The 25,884-nt window shown below is 35.1% G+C and overlaps 1 protein-coding gene across 1 annotated transcript; it reads right to left on the bottom strand.

The window, feature by feature from the left end:
* Positions 1 to 9,296: 9,296 nt before the first annotated feature.
* On the bottom strand, positions 9,297 to 15,091 carry LOC120084411 (putative leucine-rich repeat receptor-like protein kinase At2g19210). Its single transcript, XM_039040183.1, has 13 exons — positions 14,701 to 15,091; positions 14,075 to 14,612; positions 13,517 to 13,992; positions 13,288 to 13,426; positions 13,135 to 13,206; positions 12,982 to 13,053; positions 12,808 to 12,888; positions 12,554 to 12,711; positions 12,195 to 12,418; positions 11,273 to 11,399; positions 10,616 to 10,678; positions 10,338 to 10,524; positions 9,297 to 9,858 (listed from the first exon to the last, which is right to left on the bottom strand). The coding sequence occupies exons 1-13, from the start codon at positions 14,774 to 14,776 to the stop codon at positions 9,459 to 9,461; spliced, it is 2,613 nt and encodes an 870-aa protein (XP_038896111.1). The 5' UTR covers positions 14,777 to 15,091; the 3' UTR covers positions 9,297 to 9,458.
* Between the last annotated feature and the right edge of the window lie 10,793 nt (positions 15,092 to 25,884).

A 25,884-nucleotide genomic window follows, 5' to 3' on the forward strand; every position in this document is an offset into this window, starting at 1 on the left:
GCATGGACACCATTGTCTTGGGCAAGCAAGATTAAACCGTTGCTGGGAAAGCGATTGCGGTAATCCTGAGAATTATTTTTTTTTCAATCAACATCCCTATCTATGTTTACTTGCTTTCTTTATAGTTTTCGTTTTCTGCTTTCTAAACCATGTATTTACTGCTTTTTAGAATTAGCCTTTACTGCTTTCTGTAATTCTCGTTAATTTATTTTTCCATGTCATGTTTAATCCTTTTAGTGTATACATTAGTGGCACTGTTCTTTAATTTTTGTGAATGATTGGATGAAACATTAAACACCGCAAAGTCTTTTCGACTTGCATTTCTGATGAATTAAACAGAAAATTAAAAACGGGTATGTAGCGCGATGATGGGTGCATAGTGTGTTAAGAAGATGCACCTTGCGTCCATTACACCCAAATGCATTGCTTTAAGGGGTGTGTTGCGCGCGTATATATCCTTTGCCTGTCCTTAGCCAAATGCACTATGTTGAGGTATCCTCTAGAAATGTGTTTAGTTAAGGGGTGTGTTGCGGGGGTGTATGCGTTGTTGCCCGTCCTCAGCAAAAATGTACTTGCGTTAATAGAAGCACGATGTTAATTTTTTTTATCATGCACACGTCTAAATCAAATTCAAACGATGACATCTCAATTCTTTGATCCTTGTATAGGCACAAATTTTGTATTGCATTAATTTTTAATTATTTGTATACTTTGTTAATATTCAATACAATGAGTACATATCCACTCCATTTTTGCCTGTGCCTTTTTCTTTATCATCCTTTGTCAATACTTGTGATATTCTGAATCTTTTACTTTTGTGTTCTTCATTGCATTGCTATGATGTACTATATGTTTATACTTAGAAACATTTCCCATACTTTGTAAATTCTGACTAACACTTAGTTAATTCTTAGTTTAGCAGTACTTTACCTTTTATCTTTCAAAGTTCTTTTCAAATCTTCTTTTTGAAATTTTATTCTAAGTGTTTGTCTAGTCTACCCAAACAACGCAATGAGGACCTTGCTCATCTTTAAATTTGGGGGTGGGGAAGGTCTGAGCAGATAAGATCAGAATATGCAGTATTTAAGAAAATGCGTTCATTTTATGTTTTGAAAAAAAAAAACTTTTTATGCAAAACTCCAATGTTAGCGCAAGGGAAAAAAAATGTTCCCAACCTGATAAGAGTCTAGTTGTGAAAGGAGCCTGCTCGTAGTTGGATGTTCGTATGACACCCGTAGAAGCAAGCCAAAACGAAGGTGGGTCTCCAAGAACAATGCAATATGAAGAATAGAAAAGAAAAATAAATGCAAGAGACAACTCCTCTGATTATCATGAGTTAAAGTTGAAATTGGCACACAACCGTAGTTAGATGTTCACATGACACCCATGGGGGTAAGCCAAAATGAAGAGTGTATCCATGACCAGTTGTCTCTAGTAAATGACGCAAAAGTTTTGACCACTGTATGTAGATATATCCAGTTGTTTTGACAAAGGAGAGATAAACATTCTATTTTGAAAGATTAGAAAAGCATTTTTTAGCAGAATTTTGTTATATAGAAGAATAAAGTAGGGCTTGTTAAGAATTAGTAACGATAGGAAGAAATTGCGATGTCAAGTAATGTGCCTAAGTGTAACATTCGGAGCAACCAATCGATGCAAAAATATAGGATCGGAATTAAGCTTTATAGCCTTAGTAGAAGATATGCTTGAGAACAAGCATATATCTACATTTGGGAGTGTAATAACTTGTAGAAATACAAGTTATTTGTACTGCCTTATCTAGATATTGCGGCCAAAAGAGAATAAATATGCACCAATTGTATGAAAATTAGCTTTGAAATACAATAATTATGAATTATCGCAATTACACCCGCTAACATCATTAAGATGGAAGAAAAGGAGATTTCTACTCTTTTTTGCAGGAAACCAAGTCATCGCTTGCGATCAAAGCTCAAGACAAACTGACCAACGTATCTCTGTCACATTGCGCCCGTCAATCAACACTGAGAAGATGATTACGCAATGATGGTGCAATGTGACAGTCGATCCAGAGCTGACTTTCAACCGCATGCGGTAATAAAAACAACACTGTATGCGAACATTCGATCGAAAGATGCAGTTGAGCAACGCAAAAGCGGAGGATTGTGGCACGTGTATGCCTAACTGTTGCGCAGATTTGACGGTCTGATTACATAGCAGAAGGAATAATATCCCTCCATCTTCGAAATTTCCATAACAAAAGTGGGGACCACAAGGCCGGAGTCAAAGATCTTCACCTATAAATACCCCATAGAATTCACAGAAAAAAGCATGGCTACTAGATACGGGGCGAATTGATATTAGGTCATTGAGAGAAAAGGTTGAGCTGAGTGTTAAACTGAAGAAATTCGGGAAGAAGAAGAGACAAGGTCGAGAGGTAAGTCTTAGTGTTAATCTGCTAGATCCCCTCCACGAAGCTCTATACTCAGATCCTTGCTACCGGTTGAGCAAGCCTGAGAGGGAAGCTCATCCTTCCACACGATCCATCCATATCAGTAAACAAATCTCCATCCAAATCGGTGCCGAGACGTTGGCACTTGATTGTATTTGTTTCTATCTCTTTTCATCATTGTATTTCATCTTCTTTACCCCTTCATTCACACACCATGTATCAGACGCTAAATATATATATTGAATGTCTTGATCGCTTTCATTACCACTTCTCTATCTATTTCCGTTACTCCGTTTATCGCTTTCTTCATGAAGTGTTCTTAATCCTCTGGTAGTTAGTATGAATTAAACGAGTACTTAATCGAAGTTAAGGAGATAATTACATTTAGTTAAGGTATGCTAGACGGCTTCTTCACCTGTGAGAGCAGAAGTGAAGATGCCATTTTGATCTGTCGAGCGAAGGTTAGAAGAATGTGTTAACTAAAGTGAGTAGTACTTCCAGAGATGGAAGCAACCTTGCATTCATTATGTTCGTCCCTGTTTCACCACAGAGATGTGGGAACACGGCCGATCACCGAGAGGTGTATGCCAAGGGAAAAAGGGAACCGTGTTTATCACTTTAACGCAATTAAGGAACTTACGATGTTTATACAAGTTATCTTTCTCTTATGCTTCGTACATAAGACTTGCCATCGCATTACATGATCTGTGTATAATCTTCACAGCCAGCCTTGACTTCAGTATCTTGTATCATGAAGCCTGTATCTTATACCATCTTAGCTTAGGTTTACTGCAATTTATTTTGTTATCGCATTTTTACTGCTTTCCTTTACTTTATCGCAATTTTTATATACTTGCACAAACTATACTTTTAAAGATTGAAAAACCTGGTCGCATGTATCATAAACATAACGCAATAACCTCAAACAATCCCTGTGTTCGACCTCGGACCACACAGAGAAACTTGCAATGGAATTATACTTGGTTCCAACGCAAGGAAACTTGTGACAACGCATAGCATACTACAAGAACATCTATTACTAACGCATATCTAGCAGTAGTATTGCATGAATGTAGTCAACAACTTATGATGGTTCAGAGCTGGTTTCTAAACCCTAATTAAGTCAAGTCAGGTCATTATTGCATAACATTGGACTTGAACCATGCGTGCATATCGTCGCATAAATCCAGCGTTATAAGTTTATGGCAACATGAGCTTGTAGCACGTCATCCAAGCATCACATACATTTTGCGTTCATCATCAAGTCAATAGGGGTCACCCCCCCTCTCTATAAATAGATCTTCATAACTCATGTTTGCGATACAGTTGAATTTGAAATTCTGAATCCTAGTCTTCTACTACTCTAAAAATCTCTCTTCTTTTCTTTACTATTTCTTCTTCCTCTTCCAAGTCTTGGACACTACACATCCAATTCTTGGGATCCTAAATAATAACAAGGTTTCACTTGCGGTGGTGTCCCTTGATCATCGAACAGATGTTCCGGAGAAGACAGAAGGGAATCGTGAAGAATTTGAGAATCTATAAAGGTAAGTTTTAGCTCTCCCCTCGTTTCTTCTCTTAAATGGATGCTAATCTTGATTGTTTGTCCATGTTATTATTTTTATACCGTATTTTGCTTATGTAAAATTGAAAACAAAATTGCAAGGTGATCACATGCTTTTGCTTGAGATTTGTTCCCTTCATCTATAACTCGCATGGAATAATACATGAAACGACTTCACCCTATTCTTCTGAAATGAACAAAAAAGCAAAAAGAAATAATAGAATTCTATCTGAATTAGTAGTTGCTATTTTGCTTAATTCAGGAGTTGTGTCTTATTGATGGGGTGAAATTATCCTTACCATATGTTATGTCCTAAATAGAATACCAAAATCTAAAAACACAACTTCACCTTACGAAGTCCTTAAGAATAAAACTGCATTCATCAACGGTGAACATGAAGAAGATAATTACATGGAACAGCTTGAAAGCTTCATGATCCATGGTCAAGAGACCAAGATTTGTAAGTTAGATAAATCTCTCTATGGCTTGAAACAAGCTCCTAAACAATGGCATGAAAAAATTGATAACCTGATCCTGTCTAAAGGTTTCAAAGTCTACGAAAGTGACAATGCATCTATTACGAGTTCGAAATTTTTTTTTGCACTACCATATGTTTGTATGGAGATGATTATTTAATTTTTGGATCAAACTTGCACGTTATAAGTCCTTGTTGAGTGACCATTTTGATATGAAAGACTTAGCAGAAGCAAATGTAAACTTAGGCATAAAAGTAACTTGGTCAGAAAAGGGAATTTCTTTAGATCAATCTCATTATATAGAGAAGATTCTAAAGAAATATAATTACTTTGAATGTAAGCCAGCATATACTCCTTATTCAAGAACACTGGTAGCAGTGTCAATCAATCTAAGTATGAGAGCATCATTGATAGTCTTAGATACGTTGCTGAATGCACTAGGACTGATATAACTTATGTTGTAGGATTACTTTATAGGTTTACAAATAAACCTAGTATAGAGCACTGAAATGCTATAGAAAGGGTTATGAGGTACTTGAAGAAAACCCAAAACCTAGGATTACATTATTAGAAGTTTCCCGCTGTCTTAGAAGAGTTCAACCATGCTTTCTGGAACTCCTTCTCAGATGATTCAAAGACTGCTAGTGACTATATTTTCAATATAGCAGGTGGAGCCATCTCTTGGAAGTCCAAGAAACAATTTATCTTAGCCCAATCTACGATGGAGTCAGAAATGATAGCACTAGCTACAGCTAGTGAAGAAGCAAACTGACTTAGAAGTCTATTATACGAGATTCCCCTATGGTAAAAGTCGTTACCAGTCATATTGATCCATTGTGATTGTACTGCAGAAATAGAAAAAGGTTAGAACCGTTATTACAACGGAAAGAGACGACAAATACATCGTAAGCACAGTACTATTAGAGAGTTCCTCACTACTAGTGCAGCTAGAGTGGATCACATAAAGACTGATGAAAACTTGGCAGATCTTTTGATGAAAGGACTGGCCAAAGAGAAGGTTTTCAAATTCTCAGAAAGAATGAGACTTATGCCTATGGAGAGATAAATCATTGTGAGGAAAACCCAACCTATAGATTGGAGATCCCAAGAAACAGGTTCAACGGGTAAGAACTGATCACAAGTAATATGAAGTGAATCATGCTAAAAAGAACACAAAGTTCCCTTCCTATGACCTAGAATGTGAGCATGATATCCTAAGGCATAAGAAAGGTTGAACTTGGCTCTTAATGAGATCTATACTAGATGTCAAATGGGATACCTAGACCTATACTTGATGTCAAGTGGGGGCTGTTTCCTATGGAGTTTTAAGCAAGATCTCTAGAGCGTCCACTAAACCGGGATATATGTGCTAGGCCTTAAAGCACGGGCTTTTGAACTACATCCTAATGATGTTGTGTGTGAGATGTTGTTAGAGATAGAGTTCAAAACCAATAGTTACTCTAGTATATTATGAATCATCTACACTACGTAAAGGTTCAAGTCGTAAGACACCTTTGGTTATGCACAATATTATACATACTGATATTGCTTGATGAAAAATTGTTTTCTTGTATTCTTAAAAGTTTTTCAAGTGGGGGATTGTTGGTGAAAAACTTTAAACAAATGAAAAAACAAGTTTTTTTAGAATCCCACATTGCTAAGATTACAAAGTGGAATCTCCTTTATAAACTCTCACCTTGAGTTATGGGTTTGGATCCCAAAGGCTACCCATGTTTGAGAGGGATTGAGGAGATAGGCAAATGTGGGTTTTGTGAACTTCCTACATGCATGTGCCGCCACCGTCCATTTCCGAGTATCTAAGTTTCATTTCTCTCTCATTTTTCTTCTCTCTTTGTGTGTTTCATTTTCCGAGCATCTAAGTTTCTGAAGGGTGTGAGTTTTCCAATCGGTTCCAATGTAGTTCATTCGAGACAATTTTGTTTTGGTTGTTTTAGCCGTGAAATATCTTAAAGAAAAAAAGCTTCGTGACTCTGCAACAATTTTCTATTTTACAGTTCAATTCCGACGTCCGGTGCCATTTGATCGTACTTGTCTTCTATCCACCGAAGGTTGCTGTTCCAACACTTTCAACATAGAGTTTGTTTTAAACTGTCTTTGTAATCTCAGGTCTGCTACTCATGATATTTTCTCTTGCTATTTTGGAACCAGCCATTCAGTTACATCAATATTTCTTACATTTAGATTTACCCTCCAACACTTGATTAGAGGTAAGCAAATCAAGTTATCGTCTGGTTTCTTTTTATGAACATCCAAAAATTTAAAAAAGAGTGCTTTATCTGGTGGAACATTGAAAAACATGATATGCTTTATTTATATAAGTTATCGTCGAGGCTAGATGACTCAGTTATTTATCCTAACATTTTCCAGGAAAAGAGAAAAATGACGAGTAAAAAGCACTTATGTGTTGTTGGCCTTTCGGAGTTTTGATAATCATTTGGTATTTGATTAATTTTTTAAAATTAAGTTTATAAACACTACTTTTATTTATGAGTTTATTTATTTGTTATTTACTTTTTAAGGATGTTCTCAAAATCTAGCCAAATTTTGAAAACTAAAAATATAAGCCCTTTTTGGTATTGATTTAATTTTTAGTTTTTGAAAATTAGGCCTATTTTCTCTAAATTTCCTACCATACTTTTTATTTTTTTTTCTAAATAAAAGAGTTGAATTCTTAGTAAATGACCAAAAACAAATATGTTTCTAAAAAATACTTTTTCTAGTTTTCAAAATTTGGATTGGTTTTTTAAAATATTGGTAAGAAGTATATAACAAAGCAAGAAATTTAGAGGTAAAAATGGTCTTTATAGGCTTAATCTTTAAAAACTAGAAACAAAATATAGAATAGTTACCAAACAGTCGGTAGTTTTTTATTTTTATTATTTAAAAATAATTTATTTTGATTATTTATTATTATTTTTTAAAAAAGTTTGTTTTTATTTTTTACGATATTTGTAATACATATGGAATAAGAAAAAAAATGTAAAAATATCATTTTTTTAGTATTTTTATTTTCTTTTCTTTCTCCGATTTTTTGCTTTTTTCCATTCTTTTTATTATTATTATTATTTTTCTTTCATTTCTCCGATTTTTGCTTCTTTTTTTTTTTTTTTTTTTTTTTTTTTCTTTTTTCCGATTTTTTCTTTTTTTTTTTTTTTTTTTTTTAATTTTCTTTCATTTCTTCCGTTTTTGCTTCTTCCCTTTCTCTTATTTTAAAAAATTTTCTTCATTTTTTTTCACAAGCATTATGAGGCTGATTTTCGTACCCAAGACTTGAAAGTACTCAATTCATAAGTGACTTAACACCAACAAGCCAATCATCAAGTTTGATTATTATAACAAATAATAAACATAAATAGCAAATGAAAGTCTATCAGTGATAGCCACTAATATTTTCTATCATTGATAGCTTAATCTATAATTATATTTTCATAGTTAATAGCCACTTACAAAAATCTATCATTGATAGCCAACTTTGTGAATCTAATTAATAAAGGTGAATCTCGAACTAAAATGTGGAATGCCTAGAAGTTATCACTAATAGCATGTTTATAAGTGATAGAAGCTATCATCGAAAAGAAAAGTGACTTATAAATGTTTGGGAATGACAAGAAAGGGGCAAAAAGGTATTCAGTGGCTATGATTGATAGAAGCTACTATTCATAGCATGTTACCAGTGATAGACGCTAATACTAATAGCATGTTATCGATGATAGAAGCTACCCGATAGCATGTTATCGCTAATAGAAGCTACCACTGATAGCATGTTATCGGTGATAAAGAACTTCACTGATAGTATGCTATCAGTGAGATCATTGATAGCATCTTATCAGTGAAAGAAGCTATCATTGATAACCACAATATGAGTGATGTTAGTTATATCGGTGACAGAACTTAGGTGATATCTATATATCGAGTTTCTTTCAAAGATGATAACCAGTTATAGAAGTCTTTCATTGATAGCCTTAAGTATTAATATTTCAAGGTTGATTCTAATTGATGAAAGTCTATTAATGATAGCGACTGATAGCTGCTATTAGTGATAGCTATGATAAAAGATTATTAGTGATAGTTATTGTGGTAATCAAAGTTGTTGGTCTTCTTTCAAAGTTGATCACTATTTATAAATCTATCATTCATAGCCATTGATAGTCATTGATAGCCTTAACTATTGATACTTCAAGGTTGATTCCAATTGATGAAAGTGAATCAATGATAGCTACTGATAATTGATAACAAATTAAAAGCTAATATTTCAAGATTGTATTAATTTTTCTCAAATTGAAAGCTATCGCTGATAGCAACTATCAGTGGCTATCACTGATAGCTGCTATCAATGATAGCTTTTAATTTGAGAAAACTGGAAAGAAGCGAGCAAAATGGTGGCTAGACATGAGTTTTTTAGTCTTTTACCATTTTTTGATCTATATATGCAATTATTTTATCCTTGTACTACCTATTTTATTATTCTGAGCTTGAATTCTATTTATACAACTAACCCTTATTTTTTATTATTTATTTATGATTATTATTATTTAAAAAAAATTTGATTAAAAATTAAGGGTCTAAGAAAAGTGAAAACTACAGTAAAGAAATGGGAGTAAACAAACATATACTTAAAATAACACAAAACTAAAAACAAAAAAGTGATCAAAACGGAACCTAAGTATAGAAATAGAAGGATTGATTGAGATCGTGAGATCCATTAAAGTACATTAGAATGGAGATTATTAGAATGGAGGATTGTGGGTGGATGGTCAGTTGTTAGATTTTATTCATATAAATATCTCTTAGATGCAAATAGAACTGGTTCAATAGAATCCATTCAAGATTAACAACAAATTTCTTGGCAAAACGCTGCCTTTAAATATATATATATATTTCATGAGAATAACAAAGATTGGTATTGAAACACATAAGGTTCAAACTAGAACAACTAATAACTAGCATTGTTGCCATGCAAGTTCTACTACCTTTCTTGGGGATCTTTAATTGAAGTCAGGGAGGCCAATTCAAGGCTGGAACTGAATTCACCATTGTTTTCCTGAGAATTCTCCAAGACAGCCAAACATTGCTTCAGTTCCATCACTACCTGGGTCATGGTTGGCCTATCAGTTGAAGAAGAAGATACACAGACCATTGCTAATTCCATAAATTTCCAAATAGAACTATTGTTTATGTCCAATCCTAATTTTGGGTCGACTGTGTTTCTGATTTCCTCTTCCTTAAGCACTGAAATAACCCTTTTGATGACATGGGTTTTGTCCTGACTTTTTGTTATTGCTGGCTGACCAGTGACAATTTCAAGTAAAATCACCCCAAAGCTATAAACGTCACTCTTTTCATTTAACTTGTTCGTCAAAGTATACCTGCAAACACAGAATTGATGGTGAATTAAACAAAAATGAAGGGAGCGTTTTCAAATGTGAGAAGTATTTAGTCCTTGTTTGATAATGATCTTGTTTTTTGGTTAATTTTAAAAAATCAAGGGAGCGTTCTCAATTTGATCGTTTTGATTCAGCTTGTCTCAAAGATTTTACGTGGTGTTCATTGTCAAAGCTCTTTGGTGGCTCCCCCATTCAAGATATCGCTCGAAGCTGGGAAGCTTTCATTTTCCCTTATTATTGTTTGTTATCTAGGTTCTTTACAGGGATATTAGTTTTGAGTTCGTTCTTAGCTTTTGTTTCTTTTTGTTTTGTTTTGTTGTGTTTATTTTCTTCCATTAGCCTATTTTCATTTCCTCCTTTTCTGAGGAAATCTAAATGGTGGTCTGTTGTTTCTATTTGACAGTCATCAATGTGATTACTGACAAGAAGTCCATGAGGGGGGAAAAAGAACAAATACATACTCTGGGTCAAGGTATCCTGGGGTACCAACAGCTGCAGATGCCTGAGCTCCATCTCCTGATCGGAATGATTTTGACAAGCCAAAATCAGCTAATTTGGCATGGAGGTTTTTATCTAATAGTATGTTCGTAGACTTCAGGTCTCTGTGAATAATTGGTGGCTTACAGCCAAAATGAAGGTACTCTAACCCTGTACAAGATGGTATTGTAGTTTAGCACCACTAGTCAAATGAACAATAAAAGAATGGGATTTGAGTTAAAGAACATGTCTGTTTTCCAACCTTGTGCTGCATCCAGAGCAATTCTCAGTCTCTCTTTCCAGTTCAAGATATGATTGCTTTTTCCTAGTTCAGATTAGTAAAATAATAAAATAGTCTATGAGCTTCTCCATTGAATCATCTAATGTAAACTGAATTAAGGCTCAATTTATAATCGTTTCGTTTTTAGTTCTCTGCATGTTTTCTCACCTTTCTTTAAAACATGTTTGAATTCTTAGTCATGTCAAAAACAAAAATGAGGCGAAGGTTGATAACCGTTTGATTTTTCTAAAATTAAGCTTGTAATCAATACTCCCACCTATAATAGTAGTAGTTTTTTTTTAGTATTATTGTTATATTTTCCATTGTCTATTCGTTAGAAATGTTTTTCAAAATCCAAGTCAAGTTCTTTTTTTTAAAAAAAATAGTTTTAAAAACTCGTTTTTGTACTTTATGCCATCGTAAATAAAATGTGAGAAAATAACTACAATTTTCAAAATCTAAATAGTTATCAAACATGGTTTGAATTTTATTATTTTCTTAATTGTTTAATTTTCAAATTTTGACCCACCTTTTAAAAATGTTTCAAAAGTTAGATAACAAATCAAAGAACCACATGCTTACAAACTTAATTTCTCAATTAGTTTTTCTACCACTTTTGTATTTAATCATATTTTGTACCTGATAGAAGATCTGCTAAGTTTCCATTTTCCATGTGTTCATAAACCAGTCCTAGGTGAGTGTCTTCATCACAATATCGAAGTACGGAAGTTAAGTTTCCATGGTGAACTGTAGTAAGCAATTGTGCCTGTAATATTGTTAGAACTAAAATTAGCATAACTTAATTCAAGGTCTTACCAATTTCTTTAACATAAAAGAGACTGTACATAAAAAGTTATTGCTGAATTTTGAGAGCTTGAGAGTGATTTTGAAGTGGTTAAATTCATTTTCAAACATGTCTTTATTCATTCAAAGTTACATTGATCCTATTTTATAGGAGTAACCTATTAACCTTTTGGGTGGAATTGCCACAACATGGCTGCTATTCTTAGCAAGAATTATTGCACTAAGAGGATTTGAAAGACATTATGACGCTAAGATTTTCTAAGTAGCATGAAACGTTATTTTGGCTAGCATGTTTGTGTTGGACACATGTCGCGAACTTGAACACTCCGACACTTGTTGGACTAGATAGACATATGTATGATAAAAATAACAGATTTTGAGAGTGAATTATATAGAACTAATTTTTTAAGCATATAAATGTATAAACTCATTCACTTTGAGTTTCCTTCTGGCTTCTGGCATAAAAGTGATATACATTTTTTAAATTGTGTCCTTGCCTTGTTTGTGACCTTGATTTTAGAAAAAATGACGCGTCACTATATTCTTGTAGTGTCAGATCGGTGTTTCCAAGAAGATTTTCAAGGTTTAGGCAAGATTTAGCCTAGGACCCGCATTTTAAGAGTGTAAAACACTCTCAAACATGTCATTAGTGTGTGATCATTGCGAGATTCTATACCATTCTTCAGTTGTTTGATGTATCACATAATATAAGAACGTTACTGCCATTTTACTGAGGACTCAGTATGTTGTTGATTACCTCTTCCTGAAATTGCCTGTAACCTTGAACTGATGCAGGCGACAGCATTTTCACAGAGACTTGGATGCTATGCAAGTAACCATGATAAACAGTTCCAAATCCTCCTTTCCCTATTACCCTCTCAAAATTGTTTGTTATACTTAAAATTTCAGAGTAGGTAAACTTCGTATCCTCTGGCATTAGTAATGTCTCGCCTTGCTTGCTACTCCCAGAGATCTGTTTTTCTGCATTAGGTATTAGTACTCTCACAGTTAAAAGAAGCATAGTTTTAGTGAGTTGCATTTGAAGAGTTACTGCGTGTTTTATGAAAATAGAAGCATCTGACCATGAAAAACAAGATCATTATGTTTGCATAATACCTTTCCTCTTTCGTCTTCTTTGGCTCCAAAGGATCGTGCCTCCGGTTAACAATGCTAATGTAACTCCACCAAGTGTTGCTGCTAATGGAATTATATACTCCTTCTCCTCCTTCTTACTGCAGGGCTCTGATAGACAAAGATATGGATTGCCTTCGACACTTTGCAATGAATAACAGAAAGTGAGATGCTTCAGAATATTGCTGTGACATAATTTCTAATGGTTTGGATAACGTCGGGTTGTTATTACTAGTTACCTCAATGATAAGGTTTCATTTCTTGATCTTTCGATCAGTGCCTGTGGAATTATCCCTGAGAAATTGTTGTTTGCTAGGTTTCTACAAATATACATGGAAAATAGTGACATTATAACTCGTTACCAGAAGATCTAGGTTCCATCTTAGCCTAAGTCCAAGATGCAAGTAACTTACAGAACTCTCAAGGATAGCAGACTAGCTAGAAAACCTGGAACCGTGCCATTTAAATGATTGTTGGACAAATCCCTGAATAAGGCAAGTCAATTGCTTTGTTAAATGCTACTTTGAATGGTAAAGATGATTTTTACAGGTATTTGAGATGCTTACAGGTATTGTAGCATTATAAGATTTGATATGTGGGAAGAAATTTCCCCAGCCAATTCACTCGACGACAAGTTCCTGATTTCATACCACTTCTTAAGAGAAAAGTTTGTGTAAGATTAACAAGTTTTTCAGTCTTGAATATGGATGAGGACTTACAACGATGTGATACTCGGCTGGCTGTCGCTAATGTAACTGCAATTAAGACCAACCCACGAATATTCTTGAGGGTAACATGGATCTCCTTGCCAGTTTTTCTTCAGATTGTATGCTAATTTTATGCTCAGCAGTGCCTCAACTGGTATTTAAATGAATGAAAATGATAATTATTAACTTGTTATGAGCAGAAATGGGGAATATATGATGCATAGGTTGCGAGAAATCATACTTTCAGTTTGGGTTGTTTGCAACTGTGGGAACTTCTTTTCTACAAAGATCTCAATGGCATTGATTAGGGGTGGAAGACTTGAACTTTCATTTCTTTTAATGGAGAACTCAAGGTTGCGTCCCTTTGCAGCAGTGGTGCCACTAATGCTATAGAGTGTGGTAGTTGACAAATACTTAGGAACCAATGGGCCATACCATAATAATCCATGGACAAAGATGTTGAAGGCTCTAAACTCCCCTTTCACCATCTTATGGATATCTGCAAAGTGCATGTAAATATAGAACGGACCCGTTTCGTTATGAGTATTGCACGAAATATTCAGGGGCTGGTGGGGATCTTTCAGCGTAACTGCAGTTTCCAAGACAATAGATGGAATTGCAAATATATTTGATTGTATTGAACGAGTAGAAGATATGATTTCGGAGCCACGTAAGGGTGAGGACGACCATATCCGATCATAACTATCATTAGGATACCTGAGGAGAAGAGAGTTACAAGAATCAAGTTAAGTTCACCAAACAATCTCAGTCACTGAATTACGAGGAGAATGAGTCTCACCTTACAATTCGGTTGCCTTTTAGACCATAATCTAGCCGCTGATGGAGCATCAAAGATCCAGATATTGTCAGATAAGTGGAATTATCTAGAGGCCTAATCTCTATTGCTGATATGAAAGGCATTCCGTTTCCAATGTTTATTAGACAGATTTGCATATAATCTAATGGTGGGACATGTATCAGTTCTTTTCTTACTATTTCAGAAGAATTAACTGAATCCCAATGATCAACTCCAAGAGATAAATTAAATGTCGGTGGTTTTCGTTGGTTATCATAGTTTCCATACAAGAAACTCACTCTGATCAAGTACCTTTCTCCCCCACCCCCTTTTGTTCTTATGGTGTAACAGCTTCTGTTTCCTTCAGGAAAACTTCTTAGATTCCCGAGTTGCTTCTCTAATTTTGTGTTCATGTATTCAGACGATACGTTATGGATTTCACCCGTATCGATAAACTCTGCATCAGAAACATACTTGAGCCTTGTTATATCATCAGTATAATTGGAGTTTTCTGGTATACCACAATCTATGCTGATGAAACCTGCAAAGTAAAAGGAAAGAAAAACATTATCCCTCTTTGTTTTACGAGCTTCGGACGCTAAAATTTTCAATAGAATAGAAAATCAAACCTGATTGATCTTGACCATCAGCATGGACCAGAAGAAGGAGAGGCAAAAATGCAGAAAGTAGGAGAAGTCTAGCCATTTCAGATCATCCTTTGGATGATATTCCAAAGAAAACTCACCTTTGAGATTACTTCTTGAAACAAATATTGCAATAAATTAGATATTTTTTTGCAGGTGACCTCAGAACTACCAAATCAATTAATGGGGGCCGATGGAGGCAGCCACAAGGTAAATCACTGGTGATCTTAGCAGGTGAAGCAAGTATTATTCAACTGCATGTCAAGTTGTGCATAATTTTCCATCAGGAAGAGCCATAAACACTGCCATTGGTCAATATCAAGAATGGATGTATTTAATGGAAAAAAAGGATGGAATTGAAAGAGGAAATTCCTAGGAGAAAGTTTGCAGAAAATGAAACTTTGTATCCATTGATATTTCTGAGTTTGAAACATTCCAAGTCAATGCAGTTGACAAGTTATTTATTTATGTCTTGACTTGTTTTTATTACAAACTGTACCGGTCTATGCTTATTGTATTACATGTGGAGCCCCAAGATGGATGCCTTATAAAATATCATAGGTAAAGAGCCAAAATAATAATAATTAAATCATAGGTAAAGTATAAAAGAAAGACCCGTTTGGTTCACATTCTATTTTCTTTTTAGGTTTTTGAAAATTAAATCTATTTCATCTCAGTTTCTTATTTTGATTTGCATATTTACAAGTATTGAATATTTGTCTAAATTTTAAAAACAAAAACAAAATTTTTAAAAATTATTTTTTTTAATTTTCAAAATTTGATTCAGTTCTTAAAAATATTGTTAAAAAGTAGTTAAGAAAGCAGAAAATATAGAGGTACAAGGAGTGTTATATGCTTAATTATCACATTAAATAGTTACTAAATTTTGAAAAGGAAGGATGAAATTTTTGTTTATTTTAATTACCTTTATTTACATTTCATTTTAAATGATAAAATTTTGCTCATTTTTATTACAACACTTTAAACTGCAGTTAGACTCTAAATTGACTGGACTTTGTAGTAGTGTTGTAGGTTAAAATGAGATTAGAATCAAGACTTGTCTTCCATCTAAGTCCAAGTTTTAATAGACTCTGAAACCAATCCTTGTGCCAAAATTTGGGTATTTTTTTAATTAATTAATTAATTTTAGAATCAATACTAGTCTTATAGAAATTTATTAATAACTTATAGTCTAGGACATAGAGATAATAACTAATATGAAAAAGGAAATAAATTATAAACTAAGATTCTGGTTGGAATTGTTGTATTTTTTAAAATAATTGTTGACACCTATACTCTTATTTAAATTAAAAAAAAAAAAACTAGTTACTATGTTTGGTAAATTAATACTAAATTAGTGTAAATTAGTCATCTGAACCAAACTATGTTTATTATTTCAATTATTTTGTATGGATAATTAAATTATAATTTATTTCAAATTATATATGATTTAAATCAACTATTTTTATTTAATCTAAATTATCTAATAAAATTAAAAAAAAACAATTCTTATAAAAAAGAAAAATTGTCAAAAATGGAAAATATGCAAACTATTTACATACTATAGCAAAAAAAATGACCAAGGAAAAAGCAACTTTCACTTTTTAAAAAATTTCAAAACTACCCCCATACAATTCAATGTCGATTTGCTCTAGCATCTGATTTAATTGATTGCATTGATCGCCAATTTCTTCCATCTTCTTCATCGATTTCATTCTTCTTCATCGTTGTCTCCATCGACTTCATCATTCTTCATCTCAACAACTTACTTTTGCTTCATCTTCGATCCAGAGGCACCCTTCTTCTTCTTCGATCCAAAAAAGAAAAAAGAAAAAAAGAATTCACCTCTCTAGCAGTCACGAAGCGTCCATCTTGGGACATTGCCACATGGCTCAGAGGTTTGCACGACCGATGAGGCACTACGAGATGCGATTGTATACCATAATCAACATTGTGCACAACAATAACACACCCAGCCAAATAGACACAATTTGGAGAATTGACGTTGGAAGCCAATCCATTGTTGTTTTTTGTAGTGGTACTGATAATTTCCTCCAATACAAGCTATCAGAAACATCAAACAGAAAGGAGAACGATAATTATGAAGCATGATAGTGGGAGGATTGGAAGTAATGGCCTTAAAATAGAAAATTGAAATGAGAAATAGCGAGGAAGAGATTGCTACCTTTGAAGATGATTCCGTTTTTTTAGCTTGCGATTCGGTTTCATAACAATTGTTTATTTTATTTTTTTTTTTTTGGATTTTGTGACTACATTTATTTTTTTCTTTTTCTTCTTCTTCACAATTTTTTTTAATATAAATATTGACACTAAATGATTATGTATTGTTATTTAAAACATTTATTATTTGTCTATTAGATAGAGATAGAACGAACTCTATCTCTGACTATGACGGATAGACAGAGATAGACGCCTATCTTTGCCTATCTCTTTGTTTTGTCCCTATTTTGTTTTGTATTGAATTCACTACTTTGTATTTGTTGGGCTGATCACTCTTCACAAGTCCCAAATACTCAAGATCAATGTTGGAGAGATGAAGAAATGACTCAGAATTATCCTGCCAAATCCTCGATATTCGAAACTCGATGCTCGACTGCTTCCTATGTCGATTTACGAGAATCTCTATCGATCTGAAAGTCAGAGTCTGTGTATCCTATAAGGATCAGATCCTTATCTCCATACACGAGCATATAGTCCCTCGTTCTTCGAAGATACTTGAGCATTCTCTTGATCGTCGTCCGGTGATCAAACCCTGGATTGGGCTGATACTGACTGACAATCCTAACTGCATAGCAAATGTTGGGTCTGGTATACAACTTTGCATACATTAAGCTTCCTATAGCTGAAGCATAGGGAATGCATCTCATCTCCTCAACTTCTTGAGGTGTCTTAGGACATTGATCCTTAGATAAAATGATTCCATACCTGAAAGGTAACAAACCCCGTTTGGAATCCTGTATCCTGTACCTAATCAACATTTGATCAATGTACGATGCCTGAGACAAGGCTAGCCTCTTGTTCTTATGATCCTGAGTGATTTGGATACCTAGAATATACTGTGCCTCACTCAAATCTTTGATTTGGAACTGGGCAGCTAGCCACTTTTTAATGTTAGTCAGAAACCCTACATCATTCCCAATGAGTAGGATATCATCCACATATAGTACAGGAAAGCGACTGATCTGTTGATGATCTTCTTATAGACATAAAGCTCATCAAAATTCTGATCAAAGTCAAATGATTTGACCGCACTGTCAAATCGAATGTTTCATAATCGAAACGCTTGTTTCAACCCATAAATGAACCTATTAAGCTTACAAACTCTTTGTTCTTGATCTAGAACACTACAACCCCCTCTGGTTGAGTCAAGTAGATGGTCTCCTCAAGAATACCATTAAAAAAGCAGTCTTGACATCTATTTTCCATATCTCATAATCATAAAATGTGGCTGTGGACAAGAGTATCATGATAGACTTTAGCATGACAACAAACGAGAAAGTTTCCTTATAGTCCACTCCCTCGACCTGGGTATAACCCTTTACCATGAGTCTAGCATTAAAGGTTTGTACATTTCCATCTACACCTCGCTTTTGCTTATAGATCCACTTACACCCTATAAGTTTTACCTTATCAGGCAGATCCACAAGCTCTTAGATGTTATTGAAGTACATAGACTCCATCTTCTAGTTCATGGCTTTAATCCACTCATCCTTTTCAACATCCTCTATTGCTTTCTTAAAAGACAATGGATCCTCGTCCCCATCATTAGAAATGACGTTCTGGGCTTCAGTCAAACCCATGTAGCGATTCGGTGAGTTCATAACCCTCCCACTGCGTCAAGGAAGTCTCAACTCTTGAGCTGGTTGACTAGATGTATCGACATCAACAACTCTTGTTGATCTATCGGCCTATTCAACAACTCTTGTTGAACCCTCAGTAGTCTTAATCTCGTTAGAATTCTGATGCAAAAAAAGCTTACTTCGTGGCTTATGATCCCGGATGTGGTTTTCTTCCAAAAAGATAGCATTTGTAGAAATAAACATTATGTTCTCACTCGAATCATATAAGTATCCACCCCTCGTTTCCTTAGGGTAGCCTACAAAGAGGCAAACTTTCGAATGCGGTTCCAACTTCTTCGGATCGCACCCCCCCAAATCTTGAAGTAGCGTAAACTACCTTTACGGCATCTCTACAGCACAAAAGGTGTTTTAGAAACACTTTTCGAAGGAATGTTATTCAGAATGTAGCATGCAGTCTCCACTGCAAACCCCCAAAACGAGTTTGGAAGATGAACATAACTCATCATAGACCGAATCATGTTCAACAAAGTTCTGGTTCTCCTTTCTAATTAGAGATGTCCAATTTTCCCATGGAGACGAGGCCTGCGGGGATTCCCCGATTAGGTGGGGAATGGGTGAGGGAGTGGAGGAAAAAATTCCTCGTGAGCTAAACGGGGACGGGGACAGTGAATGCATTCCCCGTCCCGATTAGCTTTTACATATTTATTTAGTATAGTTATAGAATGTTTTGTTATTATTATTATTATATAAATATTACCTTTAAATTTCAAATTTGATTATTTATTGGGAAAGATAATGGATATGTTTAAATTTAGATTATATATGTGAATAATTTGATTTATATTTATTTTTTTAACTAAAAAATTAATTAGCTTTTTTAGGCCGAAAATTGAGTAATTTATCTTTAAATGCAAATTGTTATATAAAACTAACCATAATAAACAATTTAGTGATAAAGTTAATTATTTAATTAAAATTTGCTTACATTAGTGATTTAAATTAATTGGCATTTTACAAAAAAAAAAAAAAAGGTAACAAGGAAAAATTTCCCGCAGGGAACTCAATCCCCGTGAATTCTCTACGGAGAATCCCCGCCCCGATCCCGTGGGGAATTTCACGAGGATGGGGAATGAAATGGGGAGTGGGGACGGGGATGAGAAATGGCATCCCCAACCCTGCCTCGCCCCACCCCATGGACATCTCTATTTCTTATACACCATTTTGATCCCATGTTCTATCATATAGTTCTAGAATTGGAGGTCCATATACTCTCCACCACGATCAGATCGTAGTGTTTTTATCTTCTTACCTAACAAGTTTTCAACTTCAGCCTTATACTCCTTGAACTTGTGAAGGGTTTCAAACTTACATTGCATTAGGTAGAGATACCCGTACCTTGAATAATCATCTATGAAAGAGATAAAATATTCATACCTACCTCGAACCCTAACACTCATCGGACCACAGAGGTCAGAATGTGAAAGCTCCAATGCTTCCTTGGCTCTGTAACCTTTCCAGTAAAAGATCGTTTGGTCATCTTGCCTTTGAGGCATGATTCACACACCGACAAGAAGTTTTCTTCTAAACTCTTTAGAAGTCCACTTTTCATCAACTGTTCAATCCTATTAAGGTTGATGTGACCTAACCTTAAATGTCAAAGATGGGTGTTTTCCTTAGGAGAAACCTTTGGACTTTTAGCTGTTGTTATTGTACTGAACATTTCAGTATTAAACAAGACTTCTATGACTAATGGACTTAATAAATATAAGTTACTTTCCACTAAACCAAAACCAATCTCTATTCCATTCTTGAAAATAAACACTTTACTCTCAGAAAAGGAGACAGTATAACCTTGTTCAATGAGATAGGAAACCGAGATTAAGTTCCTCTTAATATGAGGAACGACGAAAATATTATCCAGTAACAGTTAACGTTCCTTGTCCAAAAATAACTTTAGCCTACCTACAACAATAGCTGAAACAACCTCACCAGTATCGAATCGAAGAGTCATCTCTCCCTGTGGCAACAATTACTAGGAACTAAATCCTTGGTAAGAGGAACTGATGTGATTAGTAGCATCTGAATCAAGGATCCGGGCAGAATCATCATTCTCTACCAAACACGTCTCAAAGACCAATTAATCATATTTACTGTCTTTAGATATCCTCCTCTTTTAGAGAGTAATGGAATATGTATCAGAACATAAATAAGCTCCAAGTTCTATGTCAAAGAACACTTCTCTTCTATGAACTTTAACAGAGTCAACAACAATTACTTCCTTTTTCTGGAGTTTAACTTGGGAACTGACACTACTGGTTTTGTCATCCATCCCTTTGTGCTCAAAAAGTAAGAACTGGCGTTCAAACAAATCTTGCAACGAGTCCATGATCTCATGTGCAATGACCATGTTCTCAACCCTTTTGGCTAAACCATCAGGTATGTTAGCCAATATGTGAAGTCGGGCCAATGAATTAGCCTTCATCCACACCTCACATGCATTACAAACACTTTACGGTGCATCAAGGGTTAGGACTTGAGGACACTGCTCAGCCATGACAAATTCGAGGTTGTTTACCACGAAATATGTTTTACAAGACTCCTTCCACTGTATGTAACGGGTCAAATTAGAGGCATTAAAAGGAAATACAAACATGTTGCTGAAAACAAAAAACATATTGACCTATGTTAGGTTTTAAGTAAATACCCGTTGAAAAAACATACAACATCCAATAAGGTTTAACAAAACTAACATGAACCTCATGTGACATCTAGTTTCGTAATGACGCTTCAAAGGTTTAGGACAAACAGCCTAAGTGTCATGCTTCATGCATTGTTCTTTCATTGCTACCTTTTTATATAACTCTTATACAAACAAGAAACGAACCAAGAAAAACATGTTTCCATTCACCTTTATACTATAACGCTTATAATATAAAGATAATACATGAATATGCTCACTACATGCACAAATATAACTCTTATATTTCATGATGCATGCGCATGCTCTCTTGTAATTTCATCATGCCATATTATAATACTTATAATACATGATGCATGAATAATTGCACAACCTAAGGTGGGTTTTAAATCTATATGTCATACATTATGCCTAATAAACCATAGAAATCTCATGTATATTAAACAAATGTTGATGAACCGGGATAATTAACCTCAAAATCCAAAAATCAAAATCTAATTATTACAAAAACAAAGAGTCTTCAGTTCAAACAGGCGAACTAAGTCTTAAACTGTTTGGGTGAAGTCCGCGTCTCCACTGATCGTGTACCAAAAACTCGTGCAATCGTCTACGTGAAAGAGTAAATGTTTTACTCAATCGTTTATCTACGCTTCCAGAGCTAAAAGATTGTGTACCTTTTACTATGTGATGAAGCATGAGGTACGTGATCGTGCAGCACGCTCCGCAATGCAAGCCTTATACGATTGTCTAAACGACAATGATGCGATGAAGTACAATTGCTGAGCGAGCGCCTTCGTATCGTATACCGCATGATCGTGTAGTTAGTAACTATGCGATGAGCATGCTAACTAAACGATCGTTTAGTGCACGCCTTATCTAAACGATGAGCTTCAAATGCTCCCACTCGATCGTCTACCTCCAGCGTCTATGCGATCGAGCAACCAATGCTACACGATAAAGTAAACAATTAGCTAAATGATCGTTTAGTAAATACTACACGATCACATAGAAAAATCTACACGATCGTTTAGTCAAATCCCAACAATCGTTTACCTGAGGCTACACGACATGACCAACTCTTGGTCTTCTTCTTCACTGAGAACTGCATCTCCATGCTTCGAAACTTCATCACGAACGACTCGACTAACTCAAACACTTTGAATTACAGACTCGATTGCATATTAATTATGCCCAAAAACACAGTGGCCCTTACAAATTAACACTTTGTAATTTAAAGAAAGCTTTAAACAGAGGCAATTAAACCCGTAAACATCCATCAAAGCCATCCACAAACACATTTAACAATCAAACACAATGTAGAAAACCCACAAACAACTGAAAAAGAAGTTCAAAACATAAGTGAAATTTGGAATATCAAACAACCTAGCTCTTGATACCAATTGAAGAAAATCAGACATGAAGATTTCCATGAGCAGCGGAATGATCGTTCGAAATTTCATTCGTATTTGAACATACACAATTACAATCAAGAAACGGAAACTAGTCGGTCATGCAACATATGAAATTACAGCATGCTTTTAATAAGATCAAGGGAAGAATTCACATACCTTTAAAGACTCATCTTCACTCTCCCTCGATCACAAACGCTTGTTCAAACAGCAAGACAACAATCACGAATGCTCGAACACTTCAATCGCACCACAACACGATCACAGCGACCATAAACTCAACGATCTCCAAGATCACGAACACAGCGAACAACCTCTAAAAACCTCGAACAATGTCGAGTTGTGTACAACACCACCACAATGGCTACCTTGGTATTCTTGGTGTGAGAATCTAGAAGTGTGGGCTCTGTGTGGACTTGATTAGAGGATGAGACCGGAAGAAGAAAAATTGTGTAAACGATTGAGCAAGTGGGAGATGACAAGTCTATCATATAGACGATACCCAATCGTTTAGAAGAAGCTCTACGATTGTTTAGCTATCGGCCAGTTGAGTGACTATCATGTAGTGTCACTCCACGATCATATAGTCTCTTCTTTAGCTATCGTTTAGTGAATGTCATTCACTTGATAGTTATTCCGTGAGAACTTCCGAGAATAGAAACTCTCATAAAAACATACTAAATTTAGGAATATATTTTTCCTTTAATCTCACGGTTACTATAAAACCACTAATAACCTCTCACTCAATTGATTATTAGAGAAAAAGAGATAATTATCCAATAATTAATATTATTATAAATATATATGATAACCAACTTACTATAGTATATTCATAACCTATAGTTTTAATATTTCATTTCATAAAACATATAAACCATATCTCTTTTTCTATTTCATGGTACTTAATGTAAATCTCATTTACATTAATCCTCTACTTGATGTATCTCATACATCACACCAATCATATCATATATAATCGAATTTTCTCTTATCAATTTGAACATTTCAAATTAACACCAAGAACTGATTCTCAACTTGAATCGATTGAGCTACCAAGGGGACCTTATGGACCTATAGCTTAAAGCTCCAACAGTACATGAATAACTGACTAAACTCTTTAGTCATGGGATTTACGATCCGTTAACTGTCAGGCACTCCACTAAAGATTGATAGTTGAACTCTCCATATTTCAAATATATTATATGTTCATATCAACCAATCAACAGTGCGATAACCCTGAATAGATCGTTCGTAAGTATAGCTAGGCCAATAACCGTTATGCCTCTATAGTTACATCTAACTCCTTAAGTACCACCGATCCCTCTAATGAAAATAAGTCATAGTTCTACTATGACTGAGTCCTCTCTTCCAAAGAGAAGTTGTGGCCATTATGTTCAAGACCCGGAATCAGCCCTTAAAGAACAATCTATCTACTTACCCCTGCTTCAGGAAAGAAGTGAATTCCATCTTGTGTAACTGAGTTCCCAGCTCCCAAACTAGACAAGTCCCCAAAAAGGTAGACATGTTAAGTTGGCAATTTGGCCACTTTCACCCATACTAATCAAAGGGCCGCCCTCAAATGCAGGAGTTCCCAAAACACTCAGGATTGAGGTCGTGTCACCTATGGTCGTTGATGCGTTATTTTATTAAGTGTGGAAAATGGATGATATGCGTTGATGGAATTACGTTGTGCACTCAAGTTTCCCCAACGGAATTCAAGTGTAAATTCCTCTGAGTTTCTTGGTAAGTCCAGGGTCGAACACAGGGACTTGTGAAAATAGTTTGCGTTGATAATTTTCTTATGAAAACTTTGCGATAACTGGTAACATAAATAAGGTGGTTGGTTTGTTGTTGCGTTAATGAAAATAATGATAAATGTGGTAGAGTTCAAAAAGAGTTGGCAACGGGAAATACGATGAATATGTGGTGAACAAGTTGAGAAGGGTTTCAGCTAACATTCCCTAGGTTGCATTAATGCCTTGCGATCATGCAACATGCATTCAATAGTAAACCACCTCTCGGCGTGAATGCCACGGCTTCTAAGGCTAGACGCATGCGATAAATATGCGATAAGTCTACATGGTTTACACATAAACCTCTATTTCTATTTATGCAATGACAACATGACATTCACACAAATATGCGACCGTATAATATCATTCCTATTCCTAGGATACATGCGATGCAAGTTGACAAACAGAATTTATCTCTAAGTCCCTATTTCTTGTTTATGCAGGCTTAATCTTGCTCTTTCAAGTCAGATTCTAACCTAGCTCTCTCGAGACATTAGGTTCTTTCTTTAGATTCTCTCTCAAGTATCTCTAAAGGGATGTTTCTCACAGCATAAAATAAGACAATCGCAAGCAATGAACTTCTTAGATCATGTTAGCTTAGTTCTTCTCAACCCATTCAACTAGTTTAACTACTCATGCGTATTGAGAGAGTGAGCAGATATAGAAATAGAAATTCCATTAAATAAATAAAAGATGAAGTACAAAATAACAATGTAAGTATAGTAAAGAGCCTGGAGCAATTTCTTGCCACTAGGTGTTACACTGTTCTACTCGTGCTCTAAACATATTCTCACTTTCGCGAGGGTCAACCCGCTCTCTGCTTTTACGCCCCAAGGTTCTCTCTTTAGCCGCCTTGGACGATCTCTGGCATCACCACTCTTCTCTAGCTCCACCGTGAAATGGAAAAGAAAACTATGAACAGAGGTGTGAACTTGTAAAGTGATGAAGTAATCGACTGCTTAACCCCTTCTCTGAAGAATGCACTTGGTATTTATAGGGCATCAAAGGTGAAATGTGGCTTCTCTCTCCTGGTTTTACAGATGGGACAACTTTAATTCCTGACTGATGCGCTGGATAGTAGTCACCGATATAGCTGGATGTACTTTGTGACCATTATCGACTGTCAACTTAATTTGGATTCGACTGCTATCAGCTTTCTGTCCCATTGATCTTAATTATCCTTTCGTCTGGATGCGTCCACCATGTTGCGGTGATTCTTCTTGGGTAGATGTTTCCGAGCACGATCAATGCAAAGTCTTGCAGTGAAGTTGCGCTCGACCGATATATTCCTATGATCGCATTCTTTGTATTGCGTTAACGCATTATTCTGCACAAAAATATAGAGATCAACTGCCCTGTGTTGGATGCATGCGACCGCAATATTGTAGAATTTATGCTTAATTGACGCAATTTAACATATTCTACCAACGCAATCCAACATTGTTTAA

This window comes from Benincasa hispida, chromosome 9 (assembly GCF_009727055.1).
Source record: "Benincasa hispida cultivar B227 chromosome 9, ASM972705v1, whole genome shotgun sequence".
NCBI classification, from domain to species: Eukaryota; Viridiplantae; Streptophyta; class Magnoliopsida; order Cucurbitales; family Cucurbitaceae; genus Benincasa; species Benincasa hispida.